The sequence below is a fragment of the Tribolium castaneum genome, chromosome 2 (assembly GCF_031307605.1).
Source record: "Tribolium castaneum strain GA2 chromosome 2, icTriCast1.1, whole genome shotgun sequence".
Classification (NCBI taxonomy): Eukaryota; Metazoa; Arthropoda; class Insecta; order Coleoptera; family Tenebrionidae; genus Tribolium; species Tribolium castaneum.
Genome location: NC_087395.1, coordinates 3167267 through 3181667, shown reverse-complemented (window position 1 = coordinate 3181667; position 14401 = coordinate 3167267). Strand labels below are relative to the sequence as shown.

Below are 14401 nucleotides of genomic sequence, written 5' to 3'. Positions count from 1 at the left end.
TTAAGTTGAGGAGTGCAAGAAAAGATGGAAAAGTTTGAAGGATGTGTATTGGAAGAAGAAAAAGGAAGGCAAACACAGAACTGGTGAAGCAGCCAAGCGAACCACCAAATGGGAACACATGGATGCGCTAGTACTTCCTGTGTGGGTTTTGGAGTACTATCCTTTAGGTGTTTTGTTATGGTATGTTTGTTGTAGGTTTCAATAATTTTTTCCTCTAATGTACAAGTGGCATGTTCGAGGAGTGCAGTTGTGCTAACGTCAAACACGGGAAGTGTTAGATTTTCTTTGAATTTGTTCCAGTTGATTATCTTGATTTGTCTTGGAGTTGTGATTTTTGTTGTTTGTATGGTGATAATGAGCGGGATATGATCTGAGGAGAGATCCGTGTCTGTTGTTATGCTGAGGTCAAAGGCGTTGTGTTTGTGGAGAACTATGTCCAGTATGTCCGGTTGGCCAGTTGGGGTAAAATGGGTAGGTTCTGGCGGAGCTTCTAGATTTATGCCTCGGTTTGCAATGAAATGTTCAAGTATTCTCCCTTTTGTGTTTGTAGTGGTGCAGTTCCAAACTATGTTTTTTGAGTTTAGGTCACCAGCTACAAGTACTGGTGTGTTGGTGTTAAAAAGTTTGTCTAGTTCATTTTGTGGCTTCTACTCCCTCATTTGGGGGGGTATTTGGAAATTGTATGTGCTTTTGGAGTTTCTGATAAGTATTGCAACGCCACCACCTTGGCGTCCATTTTGATCTCTGTCTTTGCGATAAGTTTTGTAGTTCGGGGTTTTGAATTTGTCTCCGGGGCGTAGATGTGTTTCACTTATAAGAGCAATGTCAATGTGCTGTTCAATTAGGTATTGGTCTGTTTCGAGTTTTATGCTTATGATGCCGTTTGCATTCCAAGCCATGATTTTAATTGGCAGGGAGTCCGGAATCCTGCTTTGCATCGTTTTTAGTTTTATTGTTTTGTTAATTATTGAGAGAATTTGTTTGTTGAAAGATTGCATTTGCATATCAGTGGGGTTTAGGGTACAAAATTCCAGGAGCATATTTCCAAGGATTTGTGAGATTTTTTTGGTTTTACTGTTAGGGTTGTTAGGGTTTTCGTCGGTTTTGGTTGTAAGATTTTCGATTTGGGGTTTTCGGGTGGTCTTTCCTTGCTTTTTATTCCAGGGGTTTTCTGGTTTCTGGGTGATCTTTTCAGGTGTGTTTAAAATATTAGGTCTGACAGGGCATTTTTTGTATATAGAGGTGTGTTCTCCTTGGCAGTTTGCACATTTAGGGGGGGTTGTTTTTGGTTTGGCGCAGAGATGTGTTGAGTGACTCTCTCCACATTTCATGCACTTGAATTGCGCATTGCAGTTAATTTGGGCATGTCCAAAGATCTGGCATCTGTGGCATTGGATTGTGAATCCTTTATTTTTAAGGGGTTCTGCGGTGACGCTTAGGCCAAATAGGTTGGAGATATTATAGATTGATTTGTATTCTCGTTTAATCTCAACAAGCACCATTTGCATAGGCACGTTGCCTTTTTTATTCATTCTGGTAATTTTCTCTGCTGGGTAGCCAATGTTCTCTAGTTCAATTGCAACTTCCTCACTTTTAATTGGGACTCCTTTAATTACTACTTTTAAATGTTTTTCGTTTCTGGGCAGATGAGTATGGAATTCGTATTAGTTGTTAAGAAGCAGTTCCTTCGTGGCTTTAAATCAGCGTGAGACTGGGGTTGGATTTTGATTCCATCTTTCAGGGATGTTGCTTTGGTGTAATTTAGGTGTTTTGTTTTTAGTAGGTTGCTGACTTGAACCCATTTGCTTTTATCGCGAAGAATAATAGGGGCCGTTGAATACTTTGCGGGGTCTAAACTTTGGGTGTTTGTTGCTTGATAAGCCTTTTCGGTGAGAGGCTGCTCGCGCTTTTCCGTTTTGTTAGAATCGCTTTCTCCATCTTCAGGTGACGTTAAAGGCGCAAATTTATTACTAACATTTATTTGGAGGTTATCGGTGTCGGGCTGTTGGGGTGGTTTTTTGCGCTTTGAGCCTTGAGACCTGGGCCTGACCGGTTCCTCCTTTACGGCGAGACCGGGGAAATCTTCTTGAGTTTTCCTCCAATTCTCGCATTCTCTTAGTTATGATGCTCAGAAGTGAGCGTATATGACCGATGTCTAGTTGATTAATACCGAGAGCACTGTCCATCATTGCTGACATTCACTGTCCATCTTACTCGAATCGCGGTACGACTGATGAGGGTTGAGGTTGATGAAGTTTTTTTTTTTGGAGAGGGGAAATGCATTTACGCATACCAGACTAGGTCTGGTTATGTGGGACTCGGTCGGTAAATGTGCAAGCCGACAATACCCACTAAAACCCCTCGCGTCACCTTAGGGATCGGAACCATTGGTCCTTCATCCCTGAACGCACGCTGGGCAGCCATGCCGGTTTGCATGGCGCCAAAAGAAAAGAAGAGGGCGCTCCGGGGATTCCCCCGAAGTGATCCATTTGATGGTTACCAGATTCGGAAGATCTGGGTGAGCCATCGTCGGCATCTTCGCCTCTCGGTGCAATTGATTGTTGCGAACAAACCACGGGGCGTTGAATGCTTGACGTAGAAATTTGTTTAGGAAGGTTTGTAACTTATGCATCCGAGTCTTACAGGGCGCGAACGCCCAAGCCACAGAAGCATAAGTCATGGTAGGTCGGATCACTGAATTGTACAACAAGAGCTTGTTGTCAATTGACAACGCGTTCCGCCGACATACGAGAGATCTCAGCATTCCCGTGGCCATCTTGCCCTTCGCGAGTGCGTAGTCAAGATGTGGGCCGAAGAAGAGTTCTTTGTCCAGAATGACCCCGAGATATTTGACCTGGTCAGACCAGGGAATATCCGCGTTGTACATTCGAACAAACCCATCAGGGCTGACTCTACGTCGTGCCAACAAAAGCGCTCGGCTTTTGTCGGGGTTGACGTTTATGAGCCACCTGCGACACCAGTTTTCGATGCTTTCCACAGACTCCTGCAAGTAGCTGGTAGCCATGTAGGGTTGTTTCAGTCTGGTGAGAATCGCTGTGTCATCTGCGTATATCGCCAGTGTCGTACGGTCAGTTTTTGGGATGTCGTGGGTGAAAATGGAGTAAAGAAGGGGTGAAAGAACGGAGCCCTGAGGGACTCCGGCTTCCAGGTCCTGGGGATCTGAAACAGAGTTATTGATTCTCACCTAGAAACGGCGTCCATCGAGAAACGATCTGACCATTTGAACCATTGCGAGCGGAATGGCAGTCTGATGGAGCTTATAAATAAGCCCATCATGACAAACCACATCGAATGCTTTTGCCACGTCGAGAAACACTGCACCAGTAACTTGCTTGCGCTCGATACTGATGGAAGCGTGCTCTACGACTCGTAGTAGCTCATCAGTTGTTGAGTGATTCGACCGAAAGCCGAATTGTTCGTCGGGGACGATGTGCCGCTCCTGGGTGAGGTGAAGGAGGCGGGAGCGGATGAGACGTTTTGCGACCTTTCCCACAGCCGACAGCAAGCTGATTGGCTTGTGGTTCTGGGGAAACTTTGGGTCCTTCCCCGGTTTCGGGATGAAAATGACCGCTGCCATTTTCCAACGCTGTGGAAAATATCTGAAACTGAACATTGCATTTAAAATACCTGTCAGTTCGAGGATGACTTTCAGCGGGAGGTTCTTGAGAGCCCTGTTGCTGATTTCGTCTGGTCCGGATGCCTTCCGTTTCTTCAGTTTCCGAATCACTCCGGAAACTTCTTCGGGGGTTGTCGGGGTCAGGGGGTCATCTGGGTCCTCGGTGGCGATGGATTCCACGTGGTCCTCGATCTCTTCGACGTGGTCCATGTCAGCGTTCGTGAGGTTGAGTGAGCATTGTCTGCTCAGGTTCAACGCCTGAGTTGGAATCTCCAGTCTTGGGGCCGAAGTTCTTCGTTCCCTGGTGGCGGAAGTGATGGCGTCCCGGATCTTCGTCTCGAAGGTTTGGACCGCCTCGTTGATGTTTTCTGTGGATCTGATCGGTGGGATTGTCCCGAAGTTGTTCACCAAGTGCTTGGTGAACTTCCTCCAATCCACTGAGGTATAACGACATACCATCGGATCGTTTGCCTCGTTACCGATTTGCATCAGAACGGGGTTATGATCCGAGGAGAGGTCGTTTATTACCGTCAGCCGAACCTGGTGCACGACGTTTTTGACGATTGCAACGTCAAGGATGTCTGCAGCACCGTCAGAGTTTTGGTAGAACGTGGGTTCTGCCGGAGCCATGACGGAGATGTCCAGGTGTTGATCCGTGAAGTCGTTAAGGATGTTTCCGTTTCTTTTCGAACGGTGGCTTCCCCAGTTGATGTGCTTGGCGTTGAAATCGCCAGCAGTGATCGTTGGAGTGTTGCCGTCGAAAAGCGTCAACAGGTCCTCTTCGAGAATTTGAATTTGTGGGCGATTGTAGCATGCAAACAGGCGCAGAGGCCCATTTGCAGTGGCCACGTGGTTGATGAGGGTGTGACACCACTCATCCTTATACCCTGGTTCACTACACTTCCCCGAGCCAATGGGGTGCCGAGATGCGAGGCCTACGCGCTGATTGGTTTGCAATTCGTAGTGAACTGAGGTGGTAAAGGGAAGCGCCGTGCTTTATGCCTGATTGCAATTTCTGCGCTAAGCGCGGTATCACTATCCGAATAGCGTTCAAATCGTGATTCATCTGTAAAAAGTACAGCGTTTCAATATGCCAATAAACTTGTTCGGTGGCCCATTGTAATCTTTGGCGTTTAAGCTCTTCGAAGTAGACGACATGAAGCCAGGTGCACTTACTTCTCCAAGTCGTCGCCGAACCGTTTCTATCGAGATATTAATGTCTGCGGCGTTAAAAAGTCGTTCCCGTAGCATCCGGCTGGTACTAAAAGGCTCCCTTCGTGCAGAAACTGTTAGGAAGCGATCTTGTGCTGGGGTTGTGGACCGTGGACGTCCACTTCATGGTCTGTCTGCCACAGCCCCGGTCTAATTATAGCGATGTCGAAGTCGTGAAATAACACTTTGGCTCACGTTAAAATAGTGAGCTACTTCTGCTTGAAGCCGCTCTCCCTCCCTATTGGCTTCTTTTGCTGTTAATCTACGCCGGTGCATTCTTATGTTACCACAAGTTTAACTTTAAACGAAAAATTTAAGACTTCGAATAATAATTCCGCAAAGCCACGATAGCAAACTGTACAAAAGTCAGTAAGAATATAGAAAAAGAATGAAGATAAAGGCAGATACATGTTTACTGGTTTGTTTTAATTAGGACCCAATGCTGGGAAGTAATAGTTTTTAAAATAAGTGGACTTCCTTAACTTTTGTGGAGCAGTTTATATTTATTATTCAACGGACAATCTGATGTTTTTTACATTTTTTGATATCTTCTTTGATGCATTTATAGATATCATCAACATAAAAGTGAATCAGTAAGTGTATACAATAACTTTGCGCATTATTACCAATTGTATGTTGTATATAATCGTAATGGAAATTATATGAAAAGGTTTTTGAATGTTCAAAATTGTCATTCCTACATAAATCAGTTTATTAAATTTTACTTTCAATCTCGTCATTTCAATTGAAACTATGTCTTTGTTTAAAGTTGTAAGTAAGACTGTTGTGAAATATAATAGGCAGTGTGGTGGGCTAAAAACCACCCACCGTTTTGTGTTTATTCTGGTAAAGAATCATTTTTACAATTGCATTTAATAAGATGAAAAGACCAAACCAAAAATCGGAAACATGGAGTTTTTGCACGTGAACAAGATGATCTCATTTCATGAAGAAGAAACCCATTTAGGGATATAAAGTTTATCATTTATACACAGTAATATAAACATCGCTAAAAGCTTTTGGTCATAAATTCACTGACGAGAGAAGCTTGGATGCGACCATAAGAATTATTGTCACTAATCAAAGTCCACATAACATGCGCAGATTACGAAAAGTGTGTATAATACGTCATCATTCTCGCAATTATATATTGGGCTTGCGAATAATTTAGAAGGGAGATATTCAAAATTCATTCAGTTTGACCAGTGCCCAGATTTACCAGTCCGACCAGAACGCCCTTAGTCTCAGAGGATGAACTGTAAGTTTGATTTGTTGCATTAAAAAAACCCTTTGCTGCTCCAACTTACCCTGCCACGCTTACAATGTTTACTTATTTGTATCCGATAGAGACACAAAGCGTTTTCGCCAGACTAAATAATTTGTTTTTGTAAGATAACTTTTAAAAGCCACGGGCCGAGAATGAACGTGAAATTATGAGCGTTGACAACTTCAGGTACCTCACACTTTTACACCATGAAACTGCGTTTGATTCTTTTCGTCTAAATAACACAAACCCCGAGTTAGGAATTATGATTTTATTTAAAAATAATCAATTGTAATGCATAGTAGAGAATATTCCGTTTTAAATGAGGAATTGATAGGAATAATTAATTAACCAACTTGAAAGTTGGGGTTTTGTTAATTACAATTGTTCACGATGTAATAATGAATAATATAATTTATCTGCTCGCATCCTATGTACTAATAGTGAACCTTTAAGTTCATGATTTGTCGTTGTAAACAAGGGATTTATAAGATGAGCGGAAAACTATGCATTGTAATTCTAAGCTCAACTAAAAATTGTGAGTTTTAATTCATTTTAGTTTTGTTTTAATGAGAAATTGTTCATGTACTCATTCTTCCTAAATATATTGTAAAAATGAAAATTCAGACTTATTTTCTGACTGCAACCCCTCTCCATAGTTGGTTGACCTCGCAACATAGCCGAAGATTTCCTACGCACAAAAAATGATTTTCTCTGTAAGTGGGGCACCGTTCGACCAAATTCGTTGCTGAATTAAAATAATTCAAAATCCCAAATTGCCCATCACAATGAAATTACCTTCTTTCTGTTCGTATGATCACTTTCCTTTACTTCACATCGGATTACCTAGTAGTAAATTCATGTATCCTTTCATTATTACTTATTTATTTATAATTTTTTAAGAAATTATTTTTTGATATACCACTCCTTTATATTTCACGTTGTATTAATAACATATCCCCAAGGTCTTGTATCTGTAGTATTTCTTAATAATATGCGTTTATCATCACATGGGCTTAAGACCACTTTTTACTTGTTTTATAAAATACACAGAGTGTTTTTTGGATCGAATGAGTCTTTTGCGTGCTACGAAATATATCTAAATCAAATAAACATTTTTTATAATACTGAAATGATTCAATATGTTTAATTGAAGATTTTGTGCACCCTTTCGACTTTTTCACAAATTTTTTACGTTTTATAGCTGGACCTACTTCTTCATAATCATGTTTTTCATCTTCAGTGTCTGAATCAACTGTATAGGAATACATTTTAGGACGAAGCCCGACAAATTCAAGCATTACTTTGCCACAATTTTCATTTTTCATCAGACCTGAACATTTCTTATTTTTTAATTTAATATTATATTTATTATCAGGTTTATAATCGGAAGTATCAAAGCGATGAATATCTTCCTTAATATTTTTATAAATATCTTCCGTCTTAAAATGATATATTAAACTATCGGTGTCTGTGTACAACAATTTTGGATTATTACCAAACTTATTTTTAATAGTCATAATGAAATTCGTAAATAAATATTTTGAAATATCTAAAATACAAAAACCTACATAAATTGGTTTATTTATATTTAGTACCACATTTAATTTATTCATTTCAACTATTGACATGTCTTCTTCAAATATAACAGAACTATGAAAATTGGGTTTCGAAATTAAATCGCGCATACCGTACCTACCGTCCCACCTAGTTACAATTCTAATGTCTTTATGTTTACGTACATTTTCCATGCACTTACCATATATAGCATTGATCATTAGTTTAAAAAAATCTTTTTCAAATTCGTTTTGTGACTGCTGTCTTAAGCGTGTATTTAAATCTATATATTCCTTAAGCCATGGACCAAGTCTTAAATACATTTTTAAATTGCGATAATGGACTATATAATTAATTTTTGGAAACAATGTTAAAAGCAATTTTTCTAATTTTGATTTGGAATTTGGTGGTTTTAAATGTTGTGGTGCTAAAGGTAGGTCACTGTGTAAATCATGTAAAGGAGTTGGATATTCTAAATCACATTCAATTATATAACCATCATTGGAAGTATCTGATGTATTTAAAATTTCTGTAATGTTAAAGTCTTCTAAAAATCTAAAGTTACCATAAGGTAAATATTGAGACATTGCGGCGCCATAGAGATTGTTGACATCAAAATACATGAGATATGAAGGTTCTTCATTTGAATTATATCCATCTTTCATGTGGTGATTATTGGCTTTTGCGTATCTATTACTACACTGTGAAACACCTCTAATACCCCGTTCAATAAACATTATCATATCTATATCACTTAATAGCTCTCCATATTATTTGTTGGTAGCATGAGTAAATTGATTGTAGGAATATTCTTATCATTATTTTTATTATAAGTGCTTAAACGTACCGGAAATATTTTATTTTTTTCTTCTATACAATATAAATTAATTGATAAATTGTTCATTATTTCAAATTTTTCAATATCTCTAATTGTTATTGGAAAACTTATATTATCATACCTTAAAACGTTTTCAAAATTTGGAGATGATGATGTTCTGTGGGGATTATTTTTTACAGGATATAATGCAGACACAACTGACCAAAGAAAACAAAATGGATCATTATTCTGTACATTTATTATACAATGTTTTTTTTTAATAAAGTTCGGTACTTCCACAAAACTTGAATTATTTCCAAATTTTATTGGATCATATTGATTAATATTTACTTTTAATCCCAAAATTTCATATAACGCCCAACTGTCTTTTTCAGCAAATGGTTCTAATTTATTTAATATTACATTAACTACATTTTCTTGATACCATTCTTTAATATTAGTTGTTAAATCTATATGATTATTTCTAGTTGTAAATGTTTTTAAATCTATTTCCAACGTAGATGGTTATATAAAATTACCTGAAAACACAACATTTACTTTTAGCATTGATTTTGCTAATTCTTTTTTAATTTTTAATACAAAACTTAGTCCATAGTATTTCAAATAAGCAAGACTGGCTTCCAAAGAATGTGGATATTCATGAATTTTATTGTCCAAAGCTTTGCTAACAAATTAATTCCTAAAGTTTTAATTTTACTGATGTATTTGATGTATTCGTGAATTAAATTTATAGAACGTTTAGCTAAAGAGCTCGCTATGTCAGACATACCTGCGTTTTTTTTTTGTTTCACTTTAGTCACAATAATTATACCTATGAATTATCCACAACTTGTATGTTCACTGTATGAGGATTGTCTGAAGACTGTTAAAATTCACGCTTTCACCCTCATATTTATACTGATTAAATATTGCTTCATGATGTAAAAATAACAGTGACATCATGAACTAAAAACAGCAATGGAATTAGAGGATTCCCAATAATTGCGATAGGGGATATATCTTGTTATGACATTAAATGAAATAAAGATATGAACATTTGTCTTCTGTAAGACTATGCACATTTCCGCTAATAAAGGGGTAAAAAATCAAATATACCTACGTTTGTTCGCACGGGCGTCAGTCAGCTTACACTTGCTGCAAATTTGCAAGTTTTTTGCAAAATCAACATTTTTTGATATCGGATTACATTTTGTGCAAAATCAGCATTTTTTGGTATCAGATTACATTTTGTGCAAAATCAGCATTTTTTGGTATCAGATTACATTTTGTGCAAAATCAGCATTTTTTGGTATCAGATTACATTTTGTGCTAAATCAACATTTTTGGTGTCAGATTACATTTTTTGCTGATGTCAACAAAATTATTGCAAACTCAGCTAATTGTTTTTAGTATCTGATTGCATTTTTTGCTGATGTCAGCAAATTTTTTGCAAATTCAGCAATTTTTTTGATATCGGATTAAATTTTTTGCTGTCAGCAATTTTTTTTGTATAACCAGGATTTCCCCACTCTAATTTACCCCCAAAATGGGGGATTTGTTCAGTAAAGCTTTATCGTGTGTGCCTTATTTGTGTTTTCAAGATTAATCAATTTGTGCCTTCTACTTCGGCAAATGCCACTGCTTTCAACAAATTTTTTAAATCAAATTTACTTTAACAAAATATTTATCATTTTTTGCTTGATTCTAATATTTTTCTATTTTTTACAGCTAAAAAGGAAAAATTTACTTTCCTTAAGTAAAACTCACCTCCACCACCACTAAGAAAAAATGTAAGTTTTTAAAATTACCTTTAATTAATTTTAAAAAATACAATTAATATGAATTGTTTTTATTTAATATTATTTTCCTTTTAACTTTTATTCAATATTTTTTAATTTTTTATAGATTAAACGAAATGTGCAAGCAAGCCAGCCTCTACCGCCATCGCTAAAGAGTAAGTTTTTTTAAATTATCTATAATTAATCTTGAAAGATACAATTATCGAGAACTATTTTTGTTTATTATTATTTTTCTTTTAACTTTAATGAATATTTTCGTAGGCACACCTTTAGTGCAGGAAGAATTCGAAAAGCTCCTCCTAGCTGTAGGGGGAGACTGGGAAGAGCTCTTCAAACTTGGCGAAGAGGACAGTCACCCCAAAATTGTGATCCACTCCGACAAATTGATTAAACCGGTTGCGGCCACGGGTCGCAAAAACCTTAGCCTCCTAAGGATTCAAGAGGAAGAAAACTTCTCCGACATGGAGGAGGAGGCTGGGCTCGTGGCGCAACCGGTGGAACCAGAAAAAATTGATGAAATAAGGAGACAATTTGAAGAGGCGGCTGGGGGGATGCGACAAGAAATCAGTTCTCTGAAAGTTAAAATAAAGGAAAAGCTAATGCTTTTAAAGCAAAACAGAGCAAAGGGCGAAAAGCTCATTAGATCTCTTCAAGCAAAAATTGAGCAAATAAAAGAACCCCAGGAGGGGGTGACTACAATATTAATAGCTCAAGAGAAAGAAGAAAAATATTATGAAAACATATTAAAAAATTTGTAAAATTATTGTATTATTATTAGTTATAGTTTGTAAATATTTTTAGTTAGTAAATTGTAAATTTGTAAATACGTGTATATTTTTGTTAGTTTAGTTTTTTATTTATTAGGTATTAGTGTTAGGAATAGCATTTTTTAATTTTTATTTTTTTTAATAAATAGTAGTATATCTTCAACAACAACGAACAATGTAAGTTTCTAAAAATAATTTTAATTAATCTTCTAAAATGTAGCCATCAAAAAAGATATTATTTTTGTAATATAATTATAGATATAACTCAGATGAATGTATTTTTAATTTTTATAATTTTTCTAGCAAATCGCCTCGTTCTCCAGAACTGCAACTGGCGAAGCGGCGATTATAACGTACTACCACAGAAAGTGTAAGTTATAAAAATTTAAATTGTAATTATATTATTTTATTTTATTTTATAAACTAACAAAAACATTGAATTTTTAATAAAAGTTTGCTGATAACTCTTATGGATATATTTTTCTTTTTTGCAGGGTTTAATTACCATCAACTTGCTGTCGCCAGTTTATCCTCAGGTCACTCCAGCAAATCAGCCAGAATTTGAAGAATTTTTTAATTCTGGATGCTGGAGTGACTGGAAAAGTCAGCTGGAGTTGAATCAAGTGTTCCTTGTGAGCGAGGACATGGAACAAAACTCTGAGCGTGGCACGGAACAGAACACGAAAGAGCAGATGCATAAGAACATGGGAATTAACATAATTTCTAATAAACTCATCAGACCGATAGGCAGGTCAAGAGGAGTGAAGGACCTCAAACTCCTGAGGGAACCCTTCATTGAGGACGTTTATGAGGAAGAAGCCACCCAACCTGAAATGAGGTTGCAACAAATGGTGGAAGAAGTTGCAACCTCATTTAACGGAGAACGTATAGAAGAAGAAATTCGGGTCCTTAAGAAAAAAATTACTGATAAAGCGGAAGCGCTCAAACGGAACCGAAGCTTCGGGGAGGACCTTTTGAGGAACCTCGATGAAGAAGAGGCAGAAATTCGGTCTAATATGGAGCGTCAAATTTCATTTGTGAAAAGAAGGCGTCAAAATATTCAAAATATTTTAGATAGCCAGAAAAAGGAAGAGGATGAATGTAATAAATTATTGAAAAATATTTTAATTTAATTATTATTATTATTATTCCTTTTTGTAAATATTTTTTTGTATATATTTTTTGTTTATATGTTTTTAATTAGTTTTTATAATAAATAGTAGTTAGCATATCTGCCTTTTATTTTCACATTACAGGTTCAGTGACTGAAAGGTGATATAGTTGCGTACTACAAGAGGTTATTGAAACTCAGATCGTTGCATTCAGAAGCGTTCACAGAGACATAAAAATTAAAAACCTTCACATTACGCTTTAGTTGCTGGTTGTTCATCATCATGCGAGTAATATAACAAAAAAATAAGCTTCCACTAAATATCAGTGATCCTGATATTGTAACGAACCAGAATCGAAGACATGGTGATTTATTACCCTCATCTATTTGATGTTTAATTGTAGGTCCAAGCAAAATCAGCATTTTTTGTGTCAGATTACATTTTTGCTGATGTCAGCAAATTTTTTGCAAATTCAGCAAATTTTTAATTCCGGATTACATTTTTTTTGCTAATGTTAGCAAAATTTTTGCAAATTCAGCAAATTGTTTTTTGAAATCAGATTACATTTTTTACATTTTTTGCTGATGACAGCAAAATTTTTGCAAATTCAGCAATTTTTTTGATATCGGATTACATTTTCTGCTGTCAGCAAATTTTTTTTTTGTATAATCAGCATTTCCCCACTCTGATTTACCCCCAAAATGGGGGATTTGTTTTCCTTAAAGCCTTATAAAAGCTTTAGGGGCACTCAAAGTTAACAGCAAAGCTTAATCGTGTGTGCCTTAATTGTGTTTTAAAGATGAATCAATTTGTGCCTTCCACTTCGACAAATGCTACTGCTTTTAACAAATTTTTTAAATCAAATTTACTTTAATAAAATATTTATCATTTTTTGCTTGAGTCTAATATTTTTCTATTTTTTACAGCTAAAAAGGAAAAATTTACTTTCCTTAAGTAAAACTTACCTCCACCACCACTAAGAAAAAATGTAAGTTTTTAAAATTACCTTTAATTAATTTTAAAAAATACAATTAATATGAATTGTTTTTATTTAATATTATTTTCCTTTTAACTTTATTCAATATTTTTTAATTTTTTATAGATTAAACGAAATGTGCAAGCAAGCCAGCCTCCACCGCCATCGCAAAAGAGTAAGTTTTTTTAAATTATCTATAATTAATCTTGAAAGATACAATTATCGAGAACTATTTTTGTTTAATATTATTTTTCTTTTAACTTTAATGAATATTTTCTAATTTTTTATATTTCTTGTAGCAAATTATTGAGCTCGTAACTCCTGCCTACGTAGGCACACCTGCAGGGCAGGAAGAATTCGAAGAGCTCCTCCTAGCTGTAGGGGGTGACTGGGAGGAGCTCTTCAACCTTGGAGCAGAAAACGATCAGCAAGAGGAGGACAATCACCCCAAAATTGTAATACACTCTGATAAAGTGATTAAACCGATTGCGGCCACGGGTCGCAAAAACCTTAGCCTCCTAAGGATTCAAGAGGAAGAAAACTTCTCCGATATGAAGGAGGAGGAGGAGGCTGAAGCCGTGGTGCAACCGGCGGAACCGGAAAAAATTGAGGAATTGAGGAACCAGTTTGAAGAGGCGGCTGGGGGGATGCGAGAAGAAATTAGTGCTCTAAAACGTGAAATAGAGGAAAAGCTAATGCTTTTAAAGCGGAATAGAGCAAACGGTGAAAAGCTCATTAAAACTCTTCAATCAATTATTGAACATATAAAAAAACCCAGGAGGGGGTGACTTCAATATTAATAGCCCAAGAGAAGGAAGGAAAATATTACGAAAACATATTAAAAAATTTGTAAAATTATTGTATTATTATTAGTTATAGTTTGTAAATATTTTTAGTTAGTAAATTGTAAATTTGTAAATACGTGTATATTTTTGTTAGTTTAGTTTTTTATTTATTAGGTATTAGTGTTAGGAATAGCATTTTTTAATTTTTATTTTTTTTTTAATAAATAGTAGTATATCTTCAACAACAACGAACAATGTAAGTTTCTAAAAATAAATTTAATTAATCTTCTAAAATGTAGCCATCAAAAAAGATATTATTTTTGCAATATAATTATACATATAACTCAGATGAATGTATTTTTTATTTTTATATTTTTTTCTAGCAAATCGCCTCGTCCTCCAGAACTGCAACTGGCGAAGTGGCGATTACAACGTACTACCACAGAAAATGTAAGTTATAAAAATTTAAATTGTA

The 14401-nt window shown here is 36.1% G+C and overlaps 1 protein-coding gene across 8 annotated transcripts in view; it reads left to right on the top strand.

Moving 5' to 3' along the window:
• The window catches only part of LOC107399035 (uncharacterized), a 119766-nt gene that overhangs the window by 104549 nt on the left and 816 nt on the right, over positions 1–14401 (top strand). For 2 of the 8 annotated variants that reach the window (XR_010333091.1, XR_010333090.1), the window contains 6 exons: positions 6–180; positions 10216–10277; positions 10393–10441; positions 10548–11230; positions 11357–11423; positions 11548–12218. Coding sequence is in view for 4 of the 8 variants with exons in the window: in XM_064354936.1 (XP_064211006.1) it covers positions 13278–13316; positions 13441–13929 (528 nt within the window). In the remaining 4 variants the exon portion in view is untranslated. The other 6 variants (XM_064354933.1, XM_064354935.1, XR_010333089.1 and 3 more) reach the window with 5 other exon arrangements.